The sequence below is a fragment of the Aquarana catesbeiana genome, linkage group LG13 (assembly GCF_042186555.1).
Source record: "Aquarana catesbeiana isolate 2022-GZ linkage group LG13, ASM4218655v1, whole genome shotgun sequence".
Lineage (NCBI taxonomy): Eukaryota > Metazoa > Chordata > Amphibia > Anura > Ranidae > Aquarana > Aquarana catesbeiana.
This window is the reverse complement of record NC_133336.1, coordinates 67,770,515-67,798,266: the sequence shown is the minus strand read 5'-3', so window position 1 is coordinate 67,798,266 and position 27,752 is coordinate 67,770,515. Positions and strand designations below refer to the sequence as shown.

At 43.6% G+C, this 27,752-nt stretch overlaps 1 protein-coding gene across 1 annotated transcript in view; it reads left to right on the top strand.

Moving 5' to 3' along the window:
* The window catches only part of ATG14 (autophagy related 14), an 80,914-nt gene that overhangs the window by 42,804 nt on the left and 10,358 nt on the right, over nucleotides 1-27,752 (top strand). The window contains exons 4-8 of the mRNA XM_073609347.1: nucleotides 3,920-4,001; nucleotides 17,604-17,841; nucleotides 21,861-22,090; nucleotides 24,097-24,214; nucleotides 25,278-25,368. Of these exons, the coding sequence (XP_073465448.1) occupies nucleotides 3,920-4,001; nucleotides 17,604-17,841; nucleotides 21,861-22,090; nucleotides 24,097-24,214; nucleotides 25,278-25,368 (759 nt within the window). The remainder of the gene's footprint in view (nucleotides 1-3,919; nucleotides 4,002-17,603; nucleotides 17,842-21,860; nucleotides 22,091-24,096; nucleotides 24,215-25,277; nucleotides 25,369-27,752) is intronic.

The following is a 27,752-nucleotide window of genomic DNA, read 5'->3' as shown; positions in this document are numbered from 1 at the left end:
ATCAACTTAATTTTGAAATTTTAGGTGTGAAGGTTTCTATTCAATAGTAGTTTGTGAATATGCAGGGGGTCATCAGCCCAGCACTATTTAGAAAACACCTATTAATGAAATGTGCGGATGGGATTCTGGTCTTGTCATATACATGCTTGTCTATACTCAATGTAGCGCCAACTGTTTACACAGCACTTTACAATATAAAGGGGGACAGTACGATTACAGTACAGGCGTAGTAGGATGGCACTGCTCATGGAGATTACAATCTAAAGGGAGGGGTGGGTGGTACAAAAGGTAATCGCTGCAGGGGATTGTCTGGTGGAGGTGACTCGGGTACAGTTCTTAGGTGGAGGTGGGATAGGTTTTGCTTGATAAGTGAGTTTTTAAGGATCGCCTAAAGGCAGACCAGGTAGGAGCTGGACGGACATATTTGGGCAGGGAGTTTCAGAGGATGGGAGAGGCTGTGGAAAAGTCCTGGAGGCGAGCATAAGAGGTGGTAACAAGGGTGTTAAAGAGCAGGAGGTCTTGAGAGGAGAGGGCAATTTGGGCGATATCTGCAGATGAGGTTGGTGATGTAGCTGGGGACGATGTTGTGGATGGCCTTGTATGTTGTGGTTAGTATTTAGAATTTTATATGATGTGGGGTAGGGGAAGCCAGTGAAGGGATTGACAGAACAGCAGTCATGGATTTGTTAGTAAGGTATATTAGTCTAGCAGCAGCATTCATTATAGACTGAAGGGGGTATAGCATGTGTAAAGGTAGGCCAGTGAGGAGGGAGTTGCAGTAGTCAAGGTGGGGAGTAAAGAAGTTGTTTTGTGGTATCGTTAGTCAGGAAGGGACGATTTCTGGAAATGTTGCAGAGGTTAAAGCGGATCTCCACCCGATTTCACAACACTAGCTGCAGAGGATTGCCGCAATGTCCTAATGACAAAACGGCACTTTTTTTTTTTTTTTATACTGTACCTTTGTTGTTGATTGCATCTGTGTCCTCCAGGATGTACAGGCTGCGGATAGGGGCGTGTTTTTTGCGGCTAAATCGTCACTTCCTCTTAGCCGCACTGGCTCCTGGGAGCTTGTGTCATTGTTCCCAGGAGTCAGTGCGGCGGCCTGTTGTGAGAGTTATCTCGGGAATTCAATCCTGGGAGTGACGCCATTGCCATCACAACGGGGCGGGACTTCCTATGACGCCGCTCGTTGTGATGGCAACCGGAGCTGTTGACGGCGCTGCGATGTCAATCTACTGCGCATGCGCGAGATCGGGAACAGAACGGGCGGTGCATGCTGGTTGATCAGCAGCACCGTATCCCAGAAGAGGATGCCTGTGGGCTTCACATGCACACAGGCAAGATGACAACCGCCTGGATCGTAATTTTATAAGTTTCTTTATTAGGAGAAAACGGACAGCACTCATCTTTAAAAACCAAACAAGTGAGTTCTATAATCATAGAGCATATTCATTGTCATTTTGCCAAAAAAAAAAAAAATCTCGGAGATAGTGGAACCCCGCTTTAAGGTGGCAAGATGTAGCCAGTAATTGGATGTGGGGGCTGAAGGAGAGGTCAGAGTCTAGGATTACACCCAGCACCTTGGGGTGTGTGGAGGGACCAGTGGGTGTGCCATTGATCTCACTAGTAAAGTCATGGGGAGTGGATCGGGGAGGGAGGAGGAAATAATACAAGCACAGTTCTAGAAAGATTAATTTTGAGGAAGTATTGTGACATCCATACTGATAGGTCACTCAGTAAGCTTGTGATACATGAGGAGATTGAGGGGAGTGAGTTGAGAGAGATCGTGGTGTTGTCAGCAGAGAGGTGGCATTGGAAGCCATGGGAGGTTATCAACTGGCCCAGGGAAGAGTTATAGAGAGAGAATAGAAGGAGATCCAAGGACGGAGCCTTGGGGTACCCCAACACAAAGAGGAAGAGGAGCAGAGGAGATGATGTATGTGATACTGAAAATGTGCTGAGAATAGATAGTAGGAGAACAAGGAAAAAGCAGAGTCATGGAGGCCAAGGGAGTGGAGTTTGTTGAGGAGGAGTAGGTGCTCTACTGTGTCAAAGGCAGCAGAAAGGTCCAGGAGTATGAGTATGGAGTATTGGCCATTGGTTTTAGCAGTTAGTAGGTCAGTGGTGAGTTTTAAGTAGGGCAGTTTCAGTGGAATGTTGTTGGCGGAAGCCGGACTGTAGGGGATGAAGAAGGTTGTTGCCAGTGACGTAGCAACTCATATGGCTGTGGACAAGGTGTTCAAGAAGCTTGGAGGCAAACAGGACCAGGGAGATGGGTCTTTAGTTATTCAAACCAGTGTGGTTCAGTGAGGGTTTTTTAAAGTGGTTGTAAGTTTTTTTTTATCTGAATGCATTCTGTACTCTCCCTTCTCATGTGCTGAGACGGCAGCGAAACGTCATTGGCTCCTGCTGCTGTCATCAAAGTCATTGAGCCAATGAGGAGAAAGAGGCTGTGGGGCCAGGCCACGGCTCCATGTCTGAATGGACACACGGAGCTATGGCTCGACTCGGGTGCCCCCATAGCATGCTGCTTTTTGTGGGGGGGACGGGGCGCTCAACAAGAGGAAGGGGCCAGGATTGCCGAGGAGGGACCCAAGAAGAGGAGGATCTGGGCTGCTCTGTGCAAAACCACTGCACAGAGCTGAGAAGTATAACATGTTTGGTTTTTTTTAACAAAAGAAAAAAAGAGACTTTAGTATTGCCTTTTTAAGTATGGGGGTAACCAGTGCATGTTGGAGCAGGGAGGGAAAGGTTGAAGATGTGGGTTAGAGTTTAGGATAGAGCAGGAAGGTGGTCGCAGTAATTGTGAGGGTCCAGTGGACAGGTGGTGAGGTAGGCCATGGAAAGGAGTTTGAAAACTTTATCAGTAGTAACAGGGATTAAAGAGGAACATATTGAGTGCGGTGTTAGACTTGTTGTGTTGGGGAGGAAGCTGGATATCTCATCACAAATTGTGTTGAATTTGTTTTTGAAATACATATCCTTTGGCAGGTTAAATCTCTCATAGATGGACTGCTACAGAGATATCTCTATAATGCATGTTTATTTGGTTGCTGTCCTAGAATGGAACATTTTAGGACAAAGTCACTTTAGCAAACTTGTCTTTTAATAATTCCCCATCTCTCTATATGCATAGTGCAATGTGTGATGTACCTTCCTCCCAGTTTCAGGCCTTTTGCAAAGAATGTCCCTTTGTGTCCTCTTAGTGCATGTTTATGCTGCAGCTTCATTCATTCCTAAATCATAGTCCACCATCCTACAGATTACAGTTCACCCATAGCAAAAAATAGGGTTGGGCTTATCCAAAACAAATTTAATTTGTGTTATTCCAGCAGGTTCGGTCACCTGCAGTCTTTTTGTACCACTTGGAGACTCTTGACAGTAAAATCTTTCCTATCTGTTCCTATAATCCTTGTGCTGTGTAATTTGGCCCCTTGTATCACCTAAAATACCTGGCTGATCCTGCCAGTTTCTGCCCCCCCCCTGTAAACTGACCATGGTTTATCCTGGCCGCTGAGCCCCGACACTGTGGTCAGTTTAGGTGCCTCCATCATCTGCAGCTCCCCCTCCCCCCCCCCCCCCGCCTGTCAGCTCTGTTTGTGAGCCGTGTCCTCCCCACCCTTCCCCTGCTGCTGCCATACTATGCAAAAAACAATCTGTCCTTAGTAGAATCCCCTCTGTCATAACCTCTTATATTGCTTTCTGCCTTTTGTTTTATAAAAATGAAGAAGCACAATACCTTACTGAAGACTGTGGCTGAGCGGTCACGTGACCGCCCAAGGCTCTCCTCCTCTCCCCATGGCTGATGTCATTAGTAACATATGTAGTTATGTTAGCAGTGACTTATTGCTACATTACATTTTTTTTTTTTTTTTTCAAGGATTCATAATAAGCATAGTTTGCTGTTTTTTCCTTTCAGAAATGGAAGATCATGTCTTGTAAGATGAGGATTGAACAATTAAAGCAGAGCATATGGAATGGAAAGGATGAAATTGCAAAAAGTAAGTCAGTGTCTTAAGTGGTGGTCGGTTGTGTTTGACAAAGTGGTTTAAACAGCTCAGGAATTGCTCCTCACAGCTTGACGTTATTTTAAGTGTCACTATACTCTGTTTAAAAAAAAAAAAAAAAAATGATATTATTTTCTTTGCTGCTGTGATCTGACTTGCTGTGTTTTTAAAGCGAAGTTCCACCCAAAAATGGAACTTCCACTCATCGGACCCCCCCCCCCACATTTGGCACCTTTTGGGGGGGAGGGGGAAGTGGATACTTGTCTTTGACAGGTATCCTGTCCCCACTTCCAGGAAACCGGGCCGTGGCGATCTACAGCAGCAGCTCGGTCCCCCTCCTTTTCCCTGCTCCCTCTTCTTCTGCCAGCCAGTGAGAGTGCAGCGCAGTAGGGGCCCAGCCGTGTACCTGAAAGGCTACACTGCTGGGTTCCCTTAGTAGCAATGGCCACAGCAGCACCTGACCCGCCGATCTGAAGATCGCCTGCTGTGCTGACTTCTCTGGACTCCAGGACAGCTAACTGTCCTAATGTTAAAAGTCAGCAGCTACAGTATGTTGAAGCTGCTGACTTTTCATTTTTAAAGGGGCGGGCAGACCTCCTCTTCAAGGTTGGCTATCGTCACTCTACACTGTTGGTAGGAATGTAGCCACCCTCTTTTGCTCTCTCCGAAGAGGGACTAGGGATTGTGGACTGTGGGATTTGTAGCGTGCATATGACTGGAAATAACGTGCACTGCTCATTCCAAACAAAGGGAAGTGAGGGTGGAAAAGGATAGGTTTGGAAACTCAGTGTAAAGTATAATGAGGCAGAAAAACCTATTAGGAAACAATTTCATGTAGAATAGATTACAGGGCCATTAAGTAATGAATGTGTATTGATTATCTTTGGAGAATAAGTATATCGTTTAGTGTCACTTTAAACATTATTCATAAAAATAGCTGTGGGTTTGTTTAAGAGCCCTTGCACACTGGGGCGGGGGGCGGCGTCGGCGGTAAAACGCCGCTATTATTAGCTATTATTAGCGCTTTGCCGGCGGTATAGCCGCGCCGTCCCATCGATTTCAATGGGCAGGAGCGGTATACACACCGCTCCGAAGATGCTGCTAGCAGGACTTTTTTTTACCGTCCTGCCAGCGCATCGCTCCAGTGTGCAAGCCCTCGGGGCTTGCACACTGGAATGAAAGTAGCGGCACTTTCGGGGCGGTTTGCAGGCGCTATTATTAGCGCAATAGCGCCTGCAAACCGCCCCAGTGTGCAAGGGCTCTCATTGATATAGTTTTCCCCGAAAACATATTTTACAGTTCTGTTTTGCACATTGATAAACGTTACCTTCTCTCTACATTATGCAGCTCAAGAACATTTAAAATAGACTTTTTAAAGTGGAACTTTACCCATAACAAGTTGAAAAAAATCATGTTCTTTAGCAAGAAACATACTTTTCACATTACTTATGCCACCAAAATTAGTTTGTGCTGTAAATTGCCTCCAGCATTGCTCCTGTTTCTTCTTGTTGGAAGCTGCCATTTTGCTGAAGCCCAGAGCCCCTGAGCAGAAGTAAATCCTAAAGTGGAACTAAACCCATCGATTTAACGGTTTCAAAAAACAATTACATTTTTGGAATGCCAGAAATGCTGTTTCACATTTGCTTGTGTCCTCAACCAAACTGGCAAATGGCTGGTGTCATTACTGATCACATGTGCAGCACCATGGCAATTGCAGATCAAATCGAACCAGCTTCCTTACTTTAACCACTTGCTTACAGGGCACTTAAACACCCCTCCTATCCAGACCAATTTTCAGCTTTCAGCGCTGACGCACTTTGAACGACAATTGCACGGTCATACAACACTGTACCCAAATGAAATTTTTATCATTTTTTCCCCACAAATAGAGCTTTCTTTTGGTGGTATTTGATCACCTCTGCAGTTTTTATTTTTTGTTAAAAAAATTTAAAAAGTCCGAATTTAAACATATTTTTTTTTTTTTTTTAATATTTTGTTATAAAATTTTAAAAAGGGTAATTTTTCTCCTTCATTGATGTACGCTGATGAGGCGGCAGCAATGGGCACTGATGGGTGGCAGTGATGGGCACTGATGGGTGGCAGTGATGGGCACTGATGGGTGGCAGTGATGGGCACTGATGGGTGGCAGTGATGGGCACTGATGGGTGGCAGTGATGGGCACTGATGGGTGGCAGTGATGGGCACTGATTGGTGGCAATAATGGGCACTGATCTGGTACATTGATCTGCAACACTGCTAGGTGGCACTGATTGGCACCACTGGTGGGCATTGATAGGTGGCACTGGCGGGCACTGTAGGCACTGTGATGTGGCAATGTCAGGTGGCACTGGCAGGGGGTACTGGTGGCACAATTGAGGCATTATTGCCTCCTCCTCTTCGGGACCGATGTCCCTTGCTGGTGAGCCGGTGATCGGCTTTTTTTTCTCCTCGCACTGTCAGCGCGAGGAGAAAAAAAAAAACGATCACAGAGCTTTTGTTTTGATCATGTGATCAGCTGTCATTGGCTGACAGCTGATCACATGGTAAGGGGCCGGGACCGTCCCCTTACTTGGATCGGTGATCACCAGAGTCTCAGTGACTCTGTGATCACAGCGCGCTCCACACGCGGGCCCTGCAGGGCGCGTGCACAGGGGAGGCCGGGAATTCAGGTCCGCGCTGTAGCCGTCATTTGGCTATAGCGTGGATATCAAGCGGTTAAAGGATACGAGGGTTTAATTCAGCTTTAAGGCTGTCAGCAGATCGGCCTCTACAAATTTGTCAGTGCCTAAAAATAAAGAGCAACTGAGCATATGCAGAGCAGGGTGGGGCAGTATATCGCTGGATTTTTAACAGTATAGGCACTTATTTTTAATCAGTATAGGCACTTATTTTTAATAGGTAAATAATGTTTTACCTGCAAAAGGGGCCAGCCTAAAGTGATCTAGCAAGACTTAATTTTCTGACTAAAGTTCCACTTTAGGAAACTATTATGATTTTGTGTTAAATGAATTGTGTTTTTTTTTTTTTTTTCTGCAGGTCTTCCATTTTATGTAAAAGACATGCACTATATAACCAAAAGTTTGTGGACACCTGACCATCCCACCTGCTGTATATGAGATTGTTTGTTTGAAATCTCATTCCAAAACCATATTGGGGAAATTCCACCCACTTTCCTATAACAGCCGCTTTTCTTCTGGGAAGGCTTTCTATAAGATTTTGCAATGTCTTTGGGAATAGATTTAATAATCTAAAGTTCCCATAAATGAAATACCTGTCTCCCGCGTTCCTGTGGTAAGCCAGAGCAGGAAAGGCTGTGTGTGTGTTATATGGCCAGCTGGCTGGCTCTTGTAAACTGAAAATAAACCAGAGTGAGCCACAGTTTTGTTGGTCTCACACACCCACCCCATCTGTTTCTGAGTAGCCAGTAGCTGGAAAGGTGTGTCTGGCCAATATTTTAATTTTTAAAAACCTGGGCTTATATAGCACAAGTTACACTCTGTACAGGCAGCTCTGGAAGAAATGCCTTCATACATCAAATTCCGGTCACAAATCCTGCCTTGTTCTCCATTCGTTTATTTTATAATGTACTGTTTAAGATTATTTGCTTACAAGTGAAGGAATTTCCATCTCTGAATTTAACCTGCATTTCAGATTTAACCGTTATCTGACCCAAAGGGAATTCATATCATCAGACGTGTTTTAAAGCTGATGGTTCCTGTAGAAATATTCTCTCCAGTCCTCTTCATGATGCTGTGGAAAGTTAGTAGCTTTGGGTCTAAAGTTGGCGATTAAAATGTTGGTAGGATTTTTTTTTTATTTATTACAGATTCCTTAATCTCACACAAATGAGGTGGATTGGGGAATCTTCTTGCCAGGATATTGTATTCTGACAGTGTTACCGGTTACTGACCAGTGTCTGGAGATGCTGTTTGATAATTTTCCACCATATCTGGGGACAGCCACACACTGATTAGAATTCGGGTGGTCCCTCCTGAACCAGACGAATTTTGATCAGTGTATGGACAGCTTTACATTGCAGTACATTGAAAAAGCTCCCCCTGTTTGTCCTCTTCCATTGACAGAAGTCCTTTCATTGCTTTCACAGAATGCAACACGTTCTGTGAATGGGGAAAAGGCAGATGAATGAGAAGATCCCTCTCCTCCATTCACAGAACGTGTTACATTTTGTGAAAACCATGCAAGATCTTTTGTGAAGTGCGTACCGGACAGAAAGGGGCAGGCCCCCTTTTCCCCCCGTCTTCAGTGTACTGCAGTGTTGGACTCGAAGCTATGAACTTGCTGCAGTGCCAGAAGTTCAGCAATGTGAAGAGGACTGGGCATCACTGGAGAAAAAATATATATACAGCAGCCTGCAGGCCATGGAATGTACTTCATTACAGATAGATTAGCTGACTGCAGCTGTAGCAAAAAAATAGTTTTACTAAATTCGAGCTTTAAAGTGGTTGTGAACCTGTAGCATGTACTTGTACCTATAGGTAATAAGGCTTACCTATAGGTACTGTAAATAAATATTTCCTAAACGTGCACAGTTTAGGAGATATTTAATATATATGCAGCCGATGACATCCTCGGTGCATGCGCTCTGAAGGAACGGTCACCCGGGCCATTCCTTCAGAATCCTGTGCCATAAATGATGGCTCCCCTGCGCATGCATGGGAGTGACATCATCACGGCTCCGGCCAGTCACACAGCTGTAGTCCACAGACCCGGAAGGAAGACGGGTGAAGATGAAAGCGGCCTCCAGCGATGACATTACATCGCTGGAATGCTTTGTTTTCAGGTAAGTTTCACATAATGTGCTAGGATGCAATGCATTCTAGCACATTATGCCTTTTTTACTTTGCAGGTCTGGAAAAAAAAAAAAACACCCAGCAGTTTACAACCACTTTAATACCTATTTGTTTTAGTTGAACCTAAGAAAAAAAACAAATAGCCTGTTTTAAAAGCACAAAACACACCTTCAATCAAGAGCTCCCTCCTGCAGTACTTCTTTTCTACCACAAGATGTCCTTAGTCTTTTGGTTAAAATAAGGGCTAGCATCATTCAACATACTTCCTCTGACCTTCAGCCTTTACAGACCCTCCCCTATCTTCTGACTTAACAGTGAAGGAGAGCCAGTACAGGGAATCACATAATCTGCCACTCTGCTGACTCCTCTTATCAGCATGCTCCTTACCAGCACATACATTTATTGGCTGTTTGTGCTGCTTCTACTTCTCACACTGCAGCCCTGCTGTATGGGGACTGCAAAACACTGACTGCAAGTCAAAATCAGGTACTTAAACTACTTGCATATCAAAATATACGTTTAATAATCTATTAATTATTATGGAGCTGCATAGAATTTGATTCTTGTATATCGGTTTGCCCCTCAGCTTTAAAGACTCATGTACTGTATTTTCACTGTGTGTGTGTATGTTTGTGTGTTTGTATCTATATATAATATCTGGGGCATTTCCTTAATATCATACAAAATATTTTACTTTTATGCAAGAACAATTTTGTTATCAATGCATTCCATTGATGGCAAAAAGCTCATGCATACATTTTTTTGAAATGCCTTCTTTCATAGAAGTTCATAAATGATGTATTGTAGAAAAATGCATTCCTACATTTCTCAGGTTTATGTGCATTACATTTGTACACTCTTACATGTGGGATTTTTTTAAAACTACTATACCTAAAGACACATAAAGAAAAAAAGCCAGTACAAAAACATCAGAGAAAACAAATGTCACCACAGGCTTTTATCTGTTTAAAAGTGAGTAAACACTTCACAGGCCTGTGTCTGAAATCCTATAGAGCACTAACAATAATGCACCCAGAATGCATGCATGCTTTTGTAATGTGTTATGAAAGTGCACTGAGTGATAAAATTGCATACTGGGAGCCAAACAATTTAGAATCTTAGAGGTGTATGATGAGACCACCCAGGAAATGTGTTGTTTATGATGCAGATTAGAAAAATAAATATACTTGATAGTGCTGTCTCTTAATAGCTGGCAAGGCTGACTGAGATCCTGTTCTTTTTCAGGTTACTTTGGCTTCTTTTAGGGTTTTAAAAGTAGACATCAGCTTTAATATTAACATTAAGGAACTATATTGACATTGTGACGTCTTTTTTTTTGCAAATATATATTTTATTATTTTCCGAAAAGAAAGGGCAAAGCCCAAAAAATACAGAACAGTAAGGGGGGGGTCGCAGCCTCCCAACATTACGTCCTAGTAATACATAATATATCTTGATATTTTGACATACACATTCTGTTCCATGTTACTATTATCTACATATACATATATTCCATGTTACTAGAGCTCAGAACTTCAATTGCTGTGGATAAATTGAGCATTCAACAGTCTAGAACCCTATTCATATGTCAGTACCGTAGCATAAAAACTTTGACACATTCAGTCAGGAGGCAGTAACCAATGGGCAAAATAGAGAAATAGAAAAACAAGTAAAAGAGAGGGAAAGGGAAGGGGTGAGGAGAATTGGGGAAGGGGGGACATGGGGGTGAAGGAAAGAGTGGGTGGGGTACTATGGAGGCAAGCTGAGGTCATTAGTTCTGTGGGTCATCTTCTATCAGCTGGATCTATTAATTTGGGTTCCCGAAAAGGGTTTTGCCTTCTTCTGAATATTTGAACATATTCCAAAGTGTCCAAGTTTTCTGATAGGATGCTTGTCTGTTTTGGGCCGTCATTATTAGATCCTCCATTTTATTTATGTCTTCTACTTTCCGTAACCACATCGATGTGGTTGGTGGGGAATGTTTTTTCCACAGTATGGGTATACAAGACTTGGCAGCATTTGTTAGGTGTCGTAGTATAGATTTTTTGTACGTTTTGAGCGGCATGGGAGATGCATGAAGTAGAAAAAATGCCGGGTCATTCGGGATCTGAAAGTCGGTGAATTTCTGAGAAATGGATCGTACTGCAGTCCAGAAATTTGTTAAACTGGGACAAGACCAAAACATGTGTAGGATCGTTCCCACCTCCTTATGACAGCGCCAGCAATATTGAGACGCATCAGTGAACATGGTATGTAAGCGACTAGGTGTTAAATACCACCTCGTCAAGATCTTGAAATTCATCTCTTGTATTTTGGTGCAGATGGAGGATTTAAGGGAGAAAACTATCATGTTTTGTTTCTGGACTGCTGTGAAGGTACGTTGGAGGTCTGTTTCCCACTTTGTGATGCATGTCAGGTCGGGCGGTTGTGTAGGTGTATTTAATAGTGTATACATTTTGGATAATACTTGTGGTATCGGTTCTGTGTCTGAGCATATCTCTTCGAACGCAGTCAGGGGTCTGGTGTAGGATTGAGGATTCGGAATTGCCTGGAGGAAATGGTGAATTTGGATTGCATTCCAGAATAACAGCGTGAACTGACCTGTCGGGTCTATTAGTTCCTCAATAGAGGGCCATCTGTCCTGTCTCACATACTGCGAAGCCCTAACGCATCCGGAGCTTCTTAATGTCTGAAACTGTCCAGATCCTATTCCAGGAGGAAAGTTAGGATTTCCTAAAATCGGTGTCAAAGGGGATTCTATGGTCGTTAATGAGGTCTGTAAAGTAGCTTGAAGGCATTGCTTTATAGTGTTGCCTATAAAGGGATGAGCTTTTAATTCCAACGGAAGGGAGTCATAGCACCACATTGCAGATTGCAAAGGTATGTTTGTTTGATGTTGCTCTAACTGCGCCCATAGTTTAAATTCCTTGTGTCGGTGCCAGTCTACCACTCTGCCTAAATGTATTGCTTGGTAATACTTCCGTATGTCTGGGAGTGCTACCCCTCCATAGTGTTTTGGCATGGATAATTGTGATCTGGGGATGCGGGGTTTTTTATCTGCCCAAACAAAAAGAGATTGCACTTGTTTAAAGTATGTAGGAGGTATTTTGATTGGCAGGGCTTGGAATAGGTACAAGAATTTGGGTAATATACACATTTTGATTAAATTACATCTCCCGAACCAGGAGTGTAGTCCCTTATTCCAATCCTCCAATAGCAGTTTGGTTTTAGTTAGCAAGGGAGGGAAATTGCTGTCATATATTAGTGCCGGATCTGGTGGTATCCTCGTACCCAAATAAGTCAAGGCAGAGGTGGTCCATCTAAACCGGAAGCTTGATTGCAGATTTGCAAGGTCGGTAGCTGGCATAGATATGCCCATCGCCTACGACTTTGAAAAATTAATTTTTAGGTTTGACAGTTTTCCGTATATTTCAAATTCCTTTAGAAGATTGGGCAAGGACACCACTGGATTGGTCAGTGAAAAAAGTAGGTCGTCTGCATATGCTGTTAACTTATGTTGCATGGGGCCCATTGATATTCCGTGAATGTCAGGGTTTAACCTAATTTTAGAGAGAAATGGCTCAAGAGAGCGAAAAGGAGAGGGGACAGGGGACAGCCCTGTCTCGTCCCATTTGTAATTGAGAAGGGTTCCGACAGAACTCCATTCGCCTTTACCTGCGCTGTGGGAGTGGAGTAAATACCGGCTATTTGGCTGAGCATCACCCCCCCCAGGCCTATGTGTCTGAGTACCACGTTCATGAATGGCCAACTTACACGATCGAAGGCCTTTTCAGCGTCAGTATTCAGAAAGACACATGGGGTCTTCCTGGATCTAGTGATATGTAACAGATTTAGCACTTTTGTAGTGCTATCTCTGGCTTCTCTAGAAGGAATAAATCCAACTTGGTCCAGGTGGATGAGTTGTTGGAGGTGATTCGCCAGCCGAGTAGCCAGGACCTTAGTGAATATCTTAAGGTCCAGGTTCAACAGTGATATGGGTCTGTAACTCCCACATGCCGCTGGGTCTTTTCCCTCTTTATGAATTACCGAAATATGGGCACCCAATGTTTCCCTAGCAAAAACTGCACCTGCTCCTATCTTGTTAAACAGTGTGGCCATGCGGGGTCCCAGTATTGGTAGAAGGGTTTTGTAATATTGTAGAGTGTAGCCACCAGGGCCTGGGGCTTTACCCGGTTTCATTGTCCCTATGGCATTCTGAATTTCTGTTAGGGTTATAGGTGAGTCCAGGTCTTCTCTAATCTCCTGGGCAAGAGTTGGCATTTGAGAGGATTCAATATATTCCTCCAACACGGTAGTGGGGGGAGTCACTTGTGGCAAGTTGTATAATTTGGAATAAAACTGTCTAAATTCCTCCTTTATGTGCGCGGGTAGGGTTACTTTTTTGCCTCCCACCGTGGTGAGGTGTGGGACATAGGTCACAGATTTGTGACTTCTAACTATATTGGCTAACAATTTCCCACATTTATCCCCTGACTCATATGTTTTTTTGCGACCACATTGTAGGGCCGCTTTTGCCCTGTAATGTAAAAGATCAGTGATCTGTCGTCTAAGGGTTGATAGCTGTGTTTCAGATGATTGGGTAGGGGCGTGTTTGTATCTGGCTTCTATAGTAGCAAGTTCCTGCAAAAGCTGTGACAGTATTTTATTTCTTTTTTGATGCGGGCTCCATGAGAAATGAGGATCCCCCTCAGTACTACTTTGTGGGCTTCCCATAATATCCCCGGGTCACAGTCTGGGAGGTCATTTTCTTGGAAATAAAGGCTTAGTGCCTTAGTCACATCCACCAATATTTCTGGGTTTTGCAGGAGGCTTTCATTAAGCCGCCAGAATCGATGTCTGGGAGAGGCAGTGTCCCATAAGCGATAGCTCAGGAATATAGGTGCATGGTCTGACCAAGTCCTATTTCCAATTGAGGTTTGTTCTACAGCGTGTAGCTGTGTATGGGGAATCATAAAATAGTCAATTCTAGTAAATAGTTGGTGCATGTGTGAGTAAAATGTGAAGTCTCTTTCCCCGGAGTGTTGAAAGCGCCAAACATCTATTAATTGCAACTTTTGGAGCGTTTTAGCTATTCGTTTGAACTGGTTCGGTGGAATCGATGTTTTACCCGACGACGTGTCTACCGAGGGGATCAGTGGAGTGTTGAAGTCGCCTCCTACAATTAGTTGACCTTCTCTAAAATCATTTAGTTTCTCTAATGTCTCCCGTAAGAACGTGGCTTGTTGGTCATCAGGGGCAAATATGGTTGCAAGCGTTACTTTAACAGTGCCAATTGTGCCTTTGAGGAAAACGTATCTTCCTGTCGGGTCTATTGCTGAGCTCTGGTGTTGCCATGGGATCTTACTTGAAATTAGAATGGAAGCTCCTTTGGACTTAGAATCCGGGTTCACGGAGTGATAAGCTATGGGAAAGTGTTTGTTTTGTAAGTATGGTAATTTGTTAGTCTTAAAGTGTGTCTCTTGGATAAATGCTATATCCGTGCGGTTTCTCCTTAGGTCATCTATTGACATACGTCTCTTCTCTGATATATTTAGTCCTTTTACATTTAGGGACATCACTTTAATTTTGCTGGCTGCCATAGTATATTAGGACGGGGGAGGGAGGGGGGAGAGGAAGGGTGGGGAGGGAAGAAAAGGGGGGAAGAAGGATAAAGAAAGGAAGGTGAAAGTAGGAAAGATAGAAAAAGATTTAGCAAAAAGTTATGAGATACAAACAAGGCCTAGTGTCTTGTCTGTTACTTTCCCCTTAAATTATGGGGAATTTTTTTATTTTTGCATATAGCACCTGGGCGGCGTAAAACCTACACCCCAGGAGTATATGTTACCTAGTCGGGAGGGAGGAAGGACAAGGCTCAGAAGGAGAGCCTCCCGTCCGCCCCCTCACCTCAGCATGTCTAACTAATGAAACCATAGACAGTACTATGCATCTTTATGAACTCATAAACATAATAATAACTCCATAATACGAGTGAACAGACATTATGGTCATCTCTTTGCGGTATGGCAAACTAGAAAATAAGGTAGTTTCCTCGCCACATCCCATCATATCGAGTATACCGATCTATTGCTAGCTATCATGGCTTAATAAATCTTTACGACTAAGGCTAGTTGTGATTAGCTGCATAAACCATTGAGATCTTTTTTAGTGCTATCATATATCTTGCTTCTAATGTAAATCGCACATCACAAGGCACAGTGTCATGGCTGCAGGGTAATCACCTCGTATCTCCACTAATTTAGGAGCCGATATGTTTCCCCATGGAGCCACCAAAAACAGGCTCTGCAGGCCACTTCTTTGCTCTAAACCTGTAAGGGCGAACGATTATAAGTGCTCTTTACATATAACCTTTCCACTGTAGCTGCTGGACTGATAGTCACGCAAACCTATACAGGCTGTTAGGCTGCTGGCTGGTAGTTCTGTAGATTTGTGGATAACAAGTCCTGGTGAGGGAGATGTTAGTGTTCGAGCCCAACCTCTTGAGAATCCCGCAGTCTATAACAGCAATCCCATAATGTTGTGGCTTCTGCATAGCGCCTCTTCTCCCCTCAAGGATGGGATCTCCGGTATATTCTGTGAGCTGCCGGATAATAGCATCTGCCGGTGTAGGGCTGAACGTTCTGTCTGCCCAAAGCGATGGTTTGAAAGAGCTGTCTCTCAGCAAAACTCAGCTAAGTTTCAGTCTCCTGTACGATTAAGGTGGGTTGTTAGCCTTCAATGCAGGCAGTGAGCGATCAAACTCAAACAGTGAGAAACTAAATAACTTGATCGTCATTCCTCTGAACAGAAAAGCGTTGTGCAAATATATAAAGGTCTCATGACTCACGTGCGTCCTCCTGTGAAGGTGCTCTGGGTCGGCGGCGGTTTCTTTGCTGTCTAGGTGGTAAATTATGCCCCACTCTCGGCATAGACGGTCTCGGGAGAGGGCCCAACCAGTCCGGAATATCTATTGGGTCTGCATCAAGAAAAGTGAACATAGCTGGTAGGGCGTCTGGCTTGCATAGAGTGAAAGATCTTTGGTCTTCTTTAAATGTAACAGATAAGGGGTAACCCCAACGGTATGTAGCTCCTTTTTCGCCTGGTCAGATCAAGAAGTGGCTTCAGAATCGCACGTCGCTGTGGTGTTGCACGAGAAGGGTCCGGGAGGATCTTAACTGTGACACCATCTAATTCCGGGTCTTCTGCTTCCCAGGCCTTGCGTAGGATCTGTTCCTTGTGTACATAATGGTGGACTCTGCAAATCACATCTCTGGGTCGCAGGGGGTCGGCTGGTTTAGGACCCAAGGCTCGGTGAATTCTGTCCAGTACGATGCGGTCTGGCAGATCTATACCTGGTAGGCTGCGGAAGATTGCTATTGCCGTGTCTGCTAGGTCTTCAGGCCCCGTGGCTTCTGGGAGTCCTCGGAGGCGCAGGTTATTCCTGCGACTACGGTCTTCCATCTCTTCCAAGCGCAGTATCTGCTCTTGCAGTGCCTCTGCTTGTGCGTCTTGGGTTTCCTCTACCTCCGACATTCGGCGCTCCAATGCTGCCAAAGAGCTCTCCCCTGTTTCTAATCTGGTGGCTAGTGCACTGACATCCGCTCTCACTGCCTTAATTTCCTTACGGTGTGTGGCTTCTACCGTAGCTATGAGGGCCATGATGTCTGCCTTAGTGGGAAATGCTAGTAGAATAGAGTGCAACTCCGCATCTCCCCCAGGGGTTCGGGAAGGGGATTGTGAATACTCACTGTGGCCAGCACGGAGAACTGGAGGGAAGCCAGTATAAGTGTCAGTCAGATGTGTCTCTTCGTGCGGTGACTGGGAACCGCGCGCCGTCTGTCCCCCTGAATGTTCTCCTCGTGGCGCCGCCATCTTGAGCTCCGGAGAGCCGAGAAGGGAGAGCTGGAATCTCCTAAGTTCGTTGGAGGTAGGCGGCTGTGGAGTAGATTTAGTCGGTTTACTGCTCTTCTTCACCGCTTTCTTTCTGGAGGATTGCATAGTTTGAAATATGGACTGAATTAGCCGAAGTGAGGGTGAGATGGCCGGGAGCTCAGACACTGCACGTCTCTATTCAGCCATGTCCAGGCCACGCCCCCATTGTGACGTCTTTTGATTTGTTTGCATGATTGCTGCTAAGCTATATCATACACTGAAATACACTGGGAGGGCATACCTAATTATTCCAACTCCTGCAACTATTAGTGTGTATTAACTCTAACATTATTAAACTCCTCCTGTTTACTCCCTTTTCATGTGTTTAATATAGCATTGAAAGAGTTTTGTTATATCTGTCGGATAAGCGCAAAAATATACCTGTTGATCCTGCCAGATAGCTAATAAACTGCTATTCTTTTACCGCCAGATTAGCTGCACATTTCGGCCTCTAGCGGGGCGCTTTTACCCCCCGCTAGCGGCCAAGAAAGGGTTAAAACCGCCAGCAATGCGCCGCAATAGCTGCGTTTTGCCGGCGGTATCCCAGCGCTGCCCCATTGATTTCAGTGGGGAGCATCGGTGGAGGAGCGGTAAACACGCTCCTTCATCGCTCCAAAGAAGCTGGGCTTTCACACTGGAGACAATGCTGCAGCTGTTTGAGGGCGGATTGCAGGCGCTATTTTTAACGCTATAGCGCCTGCAAAACGCCCTCGGTGTGAAAGGGGTCTTAGTGAAGTTTGAGAGATGAGTTGCTGTTAGGTTATCCCCACTATGCAGAGTGACTATTATTAGGATAAGGTGCATTCAAGAATACGTAATTGTGACATTAATGGAGTATTTTTTCTCAAATGTCAAGATTCAGAGCTGTTGTCCAAGTCCAGAAAATGCAACCAAGAACTTTACCTCAGAAGCCAAAGGCACCAGGAGAAGAAAGAGAAGATTCAGAGGCGCAATTACAAGCTCAGCGTGATCGTGGAGAAGCGGAATAAAGATGTGAAGAATCGGCATGGGGAGTTGGCCTGTCTGAGGCGCTCACATATACTAGAACTGACTTCAGTGATATTCCCTATAGGAGAAGTGAAAAATATAACAAGGTAACTGCCTTAATGTATCAAGCCTATGCTGTTTTTTCTTGCAGCACGTTTCTTAGAAGGCCTGATGTGTATAAATTAGAGAAATGTGGTGTTGACTATTACAGGTAAACAGTCAGTGGGTTGAAGGTGCATTGCGCTATGGCAACTCATTCAATTATTGACTAAAATACACCAAAAAAGGTCCACATACTATTTTAGCATCACAACACTCCACAATGTATGTTAGTGTGATACTGTGCATTGAGGTGCACTGCAATGCAGGTGGGTTGATGAGGTGTGTTCGGATGGCATTCAAAATGAATGGCACTCCAGTGTGCTTATGGTGTGTTGCTTGTTACAGCAACAGTATGATTCAGCCCTAAAGTGTCTGCTTTTTAAAGTGGTAATAAACTCCACTATGTCACTTTTACATAAAGGTGAGCTTATAATAAAGCTTATATGTAGGTAAAATGAATATCTCCTAAACGTGCACTGTTTAGGAGATATCTGCATGTTTTGCAGTCGGTGACGTCACAGGCGCACTGCGCTCTGAATGGATGACCCACTCGAGTGTGATATCCATTCAGAGTGCTGTGCTGGGACTGTAACGCCAGTGCATATGCGTGAGATTGATTTGCAGCTTGGCCATGCAAACGGCCGGAGCTCTCGAACCCGGAAGGAAGGCCGGGTGAACATGGAAGCTCTGAGAGCAGTGACAGCTCGCCACTGGAGGCCTTAGTTTTACAGGTTAGTCTTTCATAATGCAATGTGCTAGTATGCGATGTGTACTTGCACATTATGACAAACTTAAAGGGGGACTGGATTTTTATTTTTTCTTTACTACTGCTTCATAGACAAATGATAAGCCAGTGTGTTTTGACATCTATCACTCACATTAGCTAAATTGAACGATGTCCTCATGTCCTAACACTAGGACTGGTCATGGCTCGTTCAATTTCCTGATTTAATATGAAAACAGACTAAATTGGTCGTTTTCCAAAATTTGATAAATATTCGCTTGTAACTAGTAATTTGAAAAGTCAGCGTTTTAAAGGATAAGTTTATTTTTACATAAAATAAATGCACATTTTTGCAGGTAAAAAAAAAAAAATGAATTTTGTATTTATTTATTTTTTGTTAGGACCATTTAACACATTGTACCCATGATCAGCAGATTGTGGATGTAATGCATAGTCCAGTTTTTTCTGTGTAGCTGTCTACCCGATACTAGCAGGCAATTACACTCTGAAAAGAAGCTCAATGAACTACCAAGAGCCGTCAACAACTACAAGCCGACAGCCACAAAGGCAGAGGGCCGGTACATATGTAACATGTTACATCCTGAATATTGATGTAGGATGTTACAAAAGGTGAACTTATCCTTTTAAAGCCCAACTCCAGGCATTTTTTTATTTTTTTATTTACCAGGATATGGAGACACGGCCAGCAACAAAAACAACTAACCCTTCCTTCAATAAAAATATGTTTTTGTTTCCCTATTGGAGAGATTTCCCCTCCCTTTCTGTCCTGACAGTGAATGAGGGGATATCCCTCAAAATGCACACTGATGGCAAAAAAACTCCCAGAGGCTTTACCTCTTACCTGCTGAATCCATAATGACATGAAATGTCATGGTTAATGAGCATAGGGCATCCTAATGCTCTTAAGATAAAGCTATAACATGTACCGTATATACTCGAGTATAAGTTGACCCAAATATAAGCCGAGGCACCTAATTTTACCACAAAAAACTGGGAAAACTTATTGCCTTGAGTATAATCCTAGGGTGAGAAATGCGCAGCTACTATAAGTTGAAAAGAGGGTCAACAATGCCCATTTGCAGCCTCACTGTGCTCATTTGCAGCCATAGGTCCCCCGAACTTCAAACTCGGTAGTTAAGGGTTCCTAGATGCCCCCTAGCTGCAGCCAAAATTTGGGGTCTCTGGACCCAAAGGGTCCTGAAATGACATTGCTGCAGATGGACACAGTTGACCGACTTTGGGGCCCCATATCTGGGGGCCACTTGGTACCAGGAACCCCAAATTTGGTGTGCAAACCCAGTGGAAATAGCACTATAACATATCCAAAGCTGTGGTTCCTGGAACCAAGTGGCCCCGAGATACAGGGCCCCAAAATCAATTCGGAAAATGTCAAGCACTTTTCTGCAGCAGAGAATGACATTTTCCAAACCGAATTTGGGGCCCCGTATCTTGGGGCCACTTGATGCTAGGAACCCCAGCTTTGGATATGTTGTAGGGCTCGTTCCACTGGGTTTGCACACCAAATGTGGGGTTTCTAGCACCAAGTGGCCTCGAGATACGGGGCCCCAAATTCGGTTCGGGAAATTTCATTTTCTGCTGCAGAAAAGTGCTTGACTCAAGTATAAGCCGAGGGGGGCACTTTCAGCACAAAAAAATCTGCCTAAAAACTCAGCTTATACTCGTGTATATAAGGTAAGCATTTTCTTTATACTTGTACTGCATGTACAGGTTGCCCCAAGTGAGAGAATCGCTACAAAAATGAAAGGAAAAAGAGAGTCCATGTTAGCGGTGAGCTTTCATCCCCCAACCAGCTGTCAAATAGTTTGTTTAAAGGACAATGCAAGGGAAATGTTTGCCAAAATGTAGTGAATTGCAGGATGTAGCTTATTGACTATTCACACTCTCATGCTTATATCTTCTGATCTGTATACAACAGGATTGACACCTAGGAGCGATCAGTGCAGCTCAACATTAATAATTGTGATTGCTGTATATTTAAACATAAGGTTTCTTCTGTGTTTTTAAAGGCCTGCTTGAAGTTTAAAATTAAAAAGGAAAATAAACACCCCTCAAAGTGTCCTTTTTGCTTTTACTGCCCCTTTTGATTATATTTAATAAGGGGAGTACTAGATGGCATAATCAATACTAATATCGAACGCAAATTGGATAAGTATACACAAGTGCTTAGTGAAGTTTTTGCTCTGCTCTCAACTGGGGTGATGGGTATACAGGCTGCAGTTTTGGTTAGTGTGAGAACTGCAACTGTCTAGAGATAAACCAGCTCCAGTTGCCCTAGGAATTCCTGAACTTGTCTGTACAAGCCCTTTTTTGTATTTTGCAAGGTGTATATTGATCATTGTCTGCATAATCCTTATTGAGGCAAGGTGTCTTAAGTTCCGGTTCACATCAGCACGGCTTCATTTTAACTTGCATATGACTTCTTTAAAGTGATACTAAAGTCTTCTTTTTGTTTTAAAAATAACAAACGTGTTATCCTTGCCTTCTCTATGCAGTCGTTTTGCACAGAGCAGCCCAGATCTTCTTCTTCTCGGGTCCCTCGCTGGCACCCCTGGCCCCTCCCCCCCTGTCCCCACAGCAAGCCGCTTTCTATGGGGGCACCTGAGCCGAGCCGCTGCTCTGTGTCCATTCAGACACGGAGCCGCAGCTCGGCCACCCCCTCTCTTCATTGGCTCACTGACTTTGACAGCAGAGGGGGGTGAATGGCGCTCGATGCTGTGTGTCAGCCAAACGGGAGTGAGAGTCCCCGAGAGCCAAGGCTCTGGTGCAACATCGTGGATTGAGATGTGACTCAGGTAAGTAATGGTGGGACTGAGGGGGGCTGCTGCACACAAGTTTTTATCCTAATGCATTAAGATAAAAAAAAAAACTTCTTCCTTTGGAACCACTTTAACAAAGTCAATGCAAGTCGTGTTGAAGTCGCCCCAAAGAAGGGCCGGAACCCTTTTCTAAGTTGAAGCGACTTGAGTTGCACCGATTTAAAGCAGTTCCAATGTCATTAATGGGATGCGACTTGTGCGACTTTGTCCCATGACAAGTCATGGTAGTGTGAACCAGGGCTTAGTGGCCTGTAAGAAAGAGCAGCGAAAATGTGCACTTCTGTATAGCAGTCCTCTGCTTTTACATCTAATCTATCCAGTTGGAATAATTTTTAGATGATTGCTAATTGGTTTCAATGGTTGCCATTGTTTGTAAATTGCTCTTTGTGGAATTTAATATGTTCATATGTAGCATAGTAATTTTGCCAATCTCTATTCCTAGGGATCCTGCAGACGTGTCATTTGAGAATGACAATGCAATGACCTCTAGCACTGTGAGCAAGCTGGCAGAAGCTAGGAGGACCACCTACCTTTCTGGCAGGTGGGTGTGTGACGATCACAATGGAGATACCAGCATTAGCATTGCTGGACCTTGGATCACCCTACCCAACAATGGGGATTACTCTGCTTATTACAACTGGGTGGAGGAGAAGAGGAGTGCACAGGGACCTGGTAATTATATATACCCTTTACTCTGTTGCATGATTTTCATGTCTATATCATAGGCTTGCATAGTGTTGTTCCAGTATGAGTGCATCTAGGTATAAGGATGTGACCTAACACCTGCACTGAACAATGTTTATAAAAAAAAATACATTTCCTTTTATTTATTAAAAAAAAAAAAAAAAAAAAAAGTTTATTTATTTTAGAAGCAGTACATGTTGTCAAAAAAAGTTTTGCCTTTTAAAGTACATCTAAAGGCAAAACATTTTTGGAGATGTGGATGTTTCAGGGTTTTTACTGCTATCTGTGCCCCTTTAGGGAGATTCCCTTAATTACTAGGGATTCCTTCTCACTTCCTGTTTGGCTATGGGACAGGAAGTGAAGGGAAATCTCTGCAATGGGACACAGACAACGAAAAAAAAATCTGACATGAGTTATAACCCTCACTTGCTCTATTCAAAATCGGGGAAAATAAACTGTTTTGCCTATAGTTCTAGTTTAACATCACTTCAAAGTGTGTGTCTCCACATCTCCTGCAGGCATCATACATCACATCCTTTTTAATGGTTTTTTGTTGTCATAGAAAACTTTCTTAGCATTGTGTACAAACATGGAGGGGAATGCCAACTCCTAAAACCAGCCTGTTCTTTCCGTATCAAAGTAATTAGAAAAGCCGCATTGTATTGTACTAAGAGTGGCAATTTTGTATTTACAGTCAGTTAAAGGATAAGGTCACCTTTAGTGTCGGTTCACACTAGTGCGATGCCAGACATCGCATGTGATTCGCTCTGCATCGCTGTGCAGATCACATGCGATGTCTGTGCGAATCGATTTCAGCCATACAAACTGTATGGCTGAAATCACATTGCATTCGCACCAATATGGTGCAGGACCCTTTTTATTGGTCCACACTGGAATCGGATCGCATGGGTGTTCACACCTATGCGATCCGATTCCTGTACCATTTCACAGTTTGCACTGCGATCTACGAACCAATCTGGGTGTGTCATTAACTTTACATTGACACCCGCAGTGGTTCGCAGATCCCGGTGTAAACCACTGTGCGATTTAGGTGCGATGCGGGATTCAGCACTGAATCACAGGGTTTCCCGCATTGCACCAGTTTGAACGAGCCTTAAAAAAAATAAATGCACACTTTTTTGCAGGTAAAAATATGTGCACTTGCTATTTATTTATTTTTTCCTTTAATTGGGAGCCTGTAAAGCATTGCACCCGCGATCAGCGGATTGCGGGTGCAGTGTCAGGCTCCTGCAGATTGTCTGTGTAGTTGTCTGCTTGTATCCTCGATAGGCCAGGCTAGTTCATTGAGCTTACGGTCATTCAGTACCAGACTGTTCATCAGCACCCTGGTAGTTCTGTGAGAACTACAAGCAGTCAGCTACCAAGGATGATGGTAGTTGACTGTGTGAATGAATGACGTGGCTGTGTGGGCAGGAGGTCTCTGGCACGCTGTCACAGGGTGGGGGGGGATCAGGGGGAGGAGAGGCAGATGCTGAACATGTTACACCCTAAACATGGGTATAACATGTTCACAATGGTAAACTTATCCTTTAATACATGCTACCTAATTACTGGCATTTTTTGTACATGGCTACCCTGCTAGCTGAACCTCTGTTACTAGCATCCTTATCTTGTCAATGGCCCAGGAGCTTAAACTGTGAAAGTATGGACCATGGTGTTTTTGGTTATATGCACTGCTCCTTCCTACAGGCCTTGCTATACTTTTTTCCCACACATCTTTTGCACCAACAAAATAGTTTGTACAGAACAGAGTCATTTGATAAGAGAGCTGCCATCCTGCCCAGCATATCTGAGCAGGAAGGTAGGTCCTGGCCATACGTGGTCACCTTATATTCGGTTAGGACACGTTTACTGACTTTAGCATCAGTGAAACTTGTTCTGGGTGGAATAAGCAGGTACTAATTGCTTGCTTGTTTGCAGTTCTTGTGCTGTATATAGAAGATGACTGTTTGTTTGTTTTTTTTCTTTCCCAGAGATGGAGCACAATAATCCTGCATACACAATCAGTGCTGCCTTATGCTATGCAACCCAGCTGGTCAACACTTTGTCACACATATTAAATGTCAACCTTCCCAGAAAGCTGTATAATAGGCAAGTATAAATAGCACTTCAGAAAGTGGATGCTCTCTGAGTTATGAGGCCACCTGCAATAATGTCCATATGAAGTCTTTAAAATCTCCTTTTTAAATGCTGTCTGTAGCCTTGCTATCAGAGATATTTCCTGGTACCCTGGTTAGCACTTGGAGGATTCAGACATATTGATAAACGGTAGCCATTTAAAGAAGGCGATGGCTAATTCTTTACATGCTGAGCATCAGTGCCAGTTGTGCTGCCCTTCCTTCTCTCTAGTCCATTCATAGAATTTTTCCCGTGAATGCAAAGTAATCTGTAATTGGAGGAGACAGTTCCTGACATTTATCTGCCGCCCTCCATTCACAGAACACTGGGAAAGAATGCTACGAGATCTGTGAATGGGCAAGAATGATGAAGGGGAGGGCGAACAGCGCAATTGTTTTGCAACTGCTGATCTTAACCCCCACAGTGCTGATGGAAGATCACTAATGTGGGAGGAGTATTCAGCGTTAGCGGAGCAAAGATTTCTACAGCAAGCATCAGCCAGCAGGACAAAGGATACACTTTATAGAAGTAGATTGTCTCTTGTGCTGTATCCAAAACTATTGATAACTAGACTTCAATTTTAACAGGTGGGTATATTTTGCTATTCAAGTGAGTTGCTGATAAGTTTTACCTATTCTTTGGACAGACAATAGAACTTTTCATATGGAAAATAAGGTGAAGTTTATCACCAATAAACTCTGCACCACTGTTAGGTGAATTGTCCTTTATTCCTTATTGAGAAGCCTGTTCTGTGCTGATGATGGTTTTCAACTTGATAACCAAGCTACAAGATTTCTACTTGGGTCTCATTTGAAACTAAAAATTCTTTTTTTTTTTTTTTTTATGGCGTGGGAAAGGATTAGAACCCCTGTCAGGGTTCTTTTTTATTATGGCCATTGACTTACTTCAGAATGTAGTTAAGTAATGTCTGTAATTGTTCGCTTTGCTATTTTTTTATTTTAGCCCTCGTAGTTGACTCATATGTAGTGTTTCTCTAATTGACTGAGTACATCATATATGTCTGTCCAATTTTTAGTGAGTTTTGTGGAGAAAACTTGAGCAGATGGAAGTTTAACCGGGCAGTGAACAAACTGAATTCCAACATCTTATATCTATGTTTTTCTCAGGTATGTATCAGTGATAAATACCTTTTTAGCTGTGACAAACTTTATGTACTTTATCTATCATAGTGACCTCCTATTGCATAAATCACGCTCAATTGCCCCCCCTAACAAACAACCAAACAACCAGCTCTTTGGCATGTTAAAGTAGAGTTAGGCCCTAACTGAATGACGTTTAGTTTGTTAAACTACTGCGTATCATACATAACTGCCAATTTCAGTAACTCTGCTTTTGTTGAGGGGAAAAAAAAGAATTCCCCTCTGGGTGATCCAGAGTACACTGTAGGGATTTTGCCGGGAGGCGGGGCATGGTTTGTGATCAAGTGACCGCCGTGATTGGCCGAGCCGTCATGACGTCACTCCCCCACACCGGCTGCATGCAGTGTGAATATCTCCTAAACTGCGCAGCTTTACGAGGTATTCACAGTACCTACAGGTAAGCCTTATCATAGGCTTATTTGTAGGTACAAGTTAAAAAAAAGGCTTTACTACTGCTTTAAACAAAATTACCGCTCTCACCATTTTTCATGATTTGTTGCATCTGTGCTTATATCATGCAGCCCTGGTGTGGCCCATTTGTGCCTACATGTACTCAGTGATGGCTACATTGCATTTCTAAGAGCATACTTCCTGATGACTCCTGAACCATGGTCCATGCCTGCATAGTGTTTGTTGGAATTGCCACTTGTGGTGTCAATCACAAGCTGATGTGACGACATGTCCTATATGCTATGAGGCCTGTCAATAGACAGAATACGTAAACCTACTGAAAATGCTGCATACGTTGTCATGCAGACTGCACTGTAATATGACTGGCACGATAAGCTTAAATGAACTGTAATTTAGTCATACTTTTCATAGGAAGAAAACGTATGCTTATGAATAGTTTATATTGTTGTTTTTCTGTGCAAAGGGTGTGAATTTTTTTTTTTTTTTGCTTGTTACACATACCCTTTTAACCAATTCAATACCGTGCACTTTCACCCCCTTCCTGCCCAGGCTAATTTTTCAGCTTTCAGCACTGTCACATTTTGAATGACAAATGCACAGTCATGCAACACTGTACCCAAAATACATTTTTATCATTTTTTTTTCCCCCCACAAATAGAGCTTTCTTTTGGTGGTATTTAATCACTGCTGGGTTTTTATTTTTTGTTAAACAAATAAAAAATGACCGAAAATTTTTTTTCTTTAGTTTCTGTTATAAAATTTTGTAAATAAGAAATTTTTTCTCCTTCGCTAATGGGTACTGATGAGGTTGCACCGATGGGCACAGATGATGAGGCACTAGTGAGCAGTACAGATGGGCAGCACTGGTGGGCACTGATAGGCAGCACTGATTGGCATCCCTAAAGAGCCTGCACTGATATTTGATGCGCTGATTATCAGCAAAATCCCCACCCCCCTGTCAGGAAAACCGCTGATCGGCTCTTCTCTACTCACGCCTTGTCAGTATGACTAGAGGAAAAGCCGATGAACTGCACTTCCTGGTTACCATGTGATCAGCTGTGATTGGACACAGCTGATCACATGGTAAAGAGCCTATGTCATAGGCTCTTTACTAAGATAGGAGATGTGTGACAGCGAGTGGCTTATCCTGCTGGACGTCATATGACATCCAGTCAGGATAACTGATCCCCGCTGTGGCCGTCATTTTACAATATGGTGGGCGGGAAGTGGTTAATAGTCACATTAGGCCCTCTACACAATTGTTGACTGGAACACTGACATGCGTTCATAATTCTTGCCAAGGGCTTTTTGAAGCTGACTTGGTACAAGCAGCAATGCTGTAGGATTTATTCCCTTCCCATAGTATGGATAATGCCAAGAAAACTGAAAGACTTCCCCATAAACCAGTGACTGCTTCTAAACCACAATTTGACAATTAGCTAGCACACACAGAAAAACTAAAACAAGCTCCAAAACTTTAAAGAGTAACTCCACTTTTGTTAAGAAGCCCCCCCCCCGGGTGATCAGTGTAGGTCGCAGGGATTTTAACAAACTTTGTGGTAGAGTCCTACCTGTTTCTATCTTAGCCGTTGTATCTTAGTGCAGACCTCTGGGAAAATCAGTGAGCATATCGCACAAGCAGGACAAGTGAGAGAGAACCTGTTCTGAGACCGTGCACTGAAGTTTTTCTAAATAGAGAAAAGCATGTGAGGTTTGAAGAGGCAGGCAAGCAAGAACAGTCACTACAAGGAAGTGCCAGAACTTTGCCCCTTAACGAGCTGCAATTCAGCAGTAGCAGATGTGAGCGAGACATGCCTGAGAGCTGCTGTAGATATGTGCAGGTCCTAGGTACCAACATTTAAAAGAAAAGGAGTTGTTCGCTGATACAGAGTGATAGACACTTTAAAGGTACTGTAGAGTGTGTTTTGCACATTTTACAT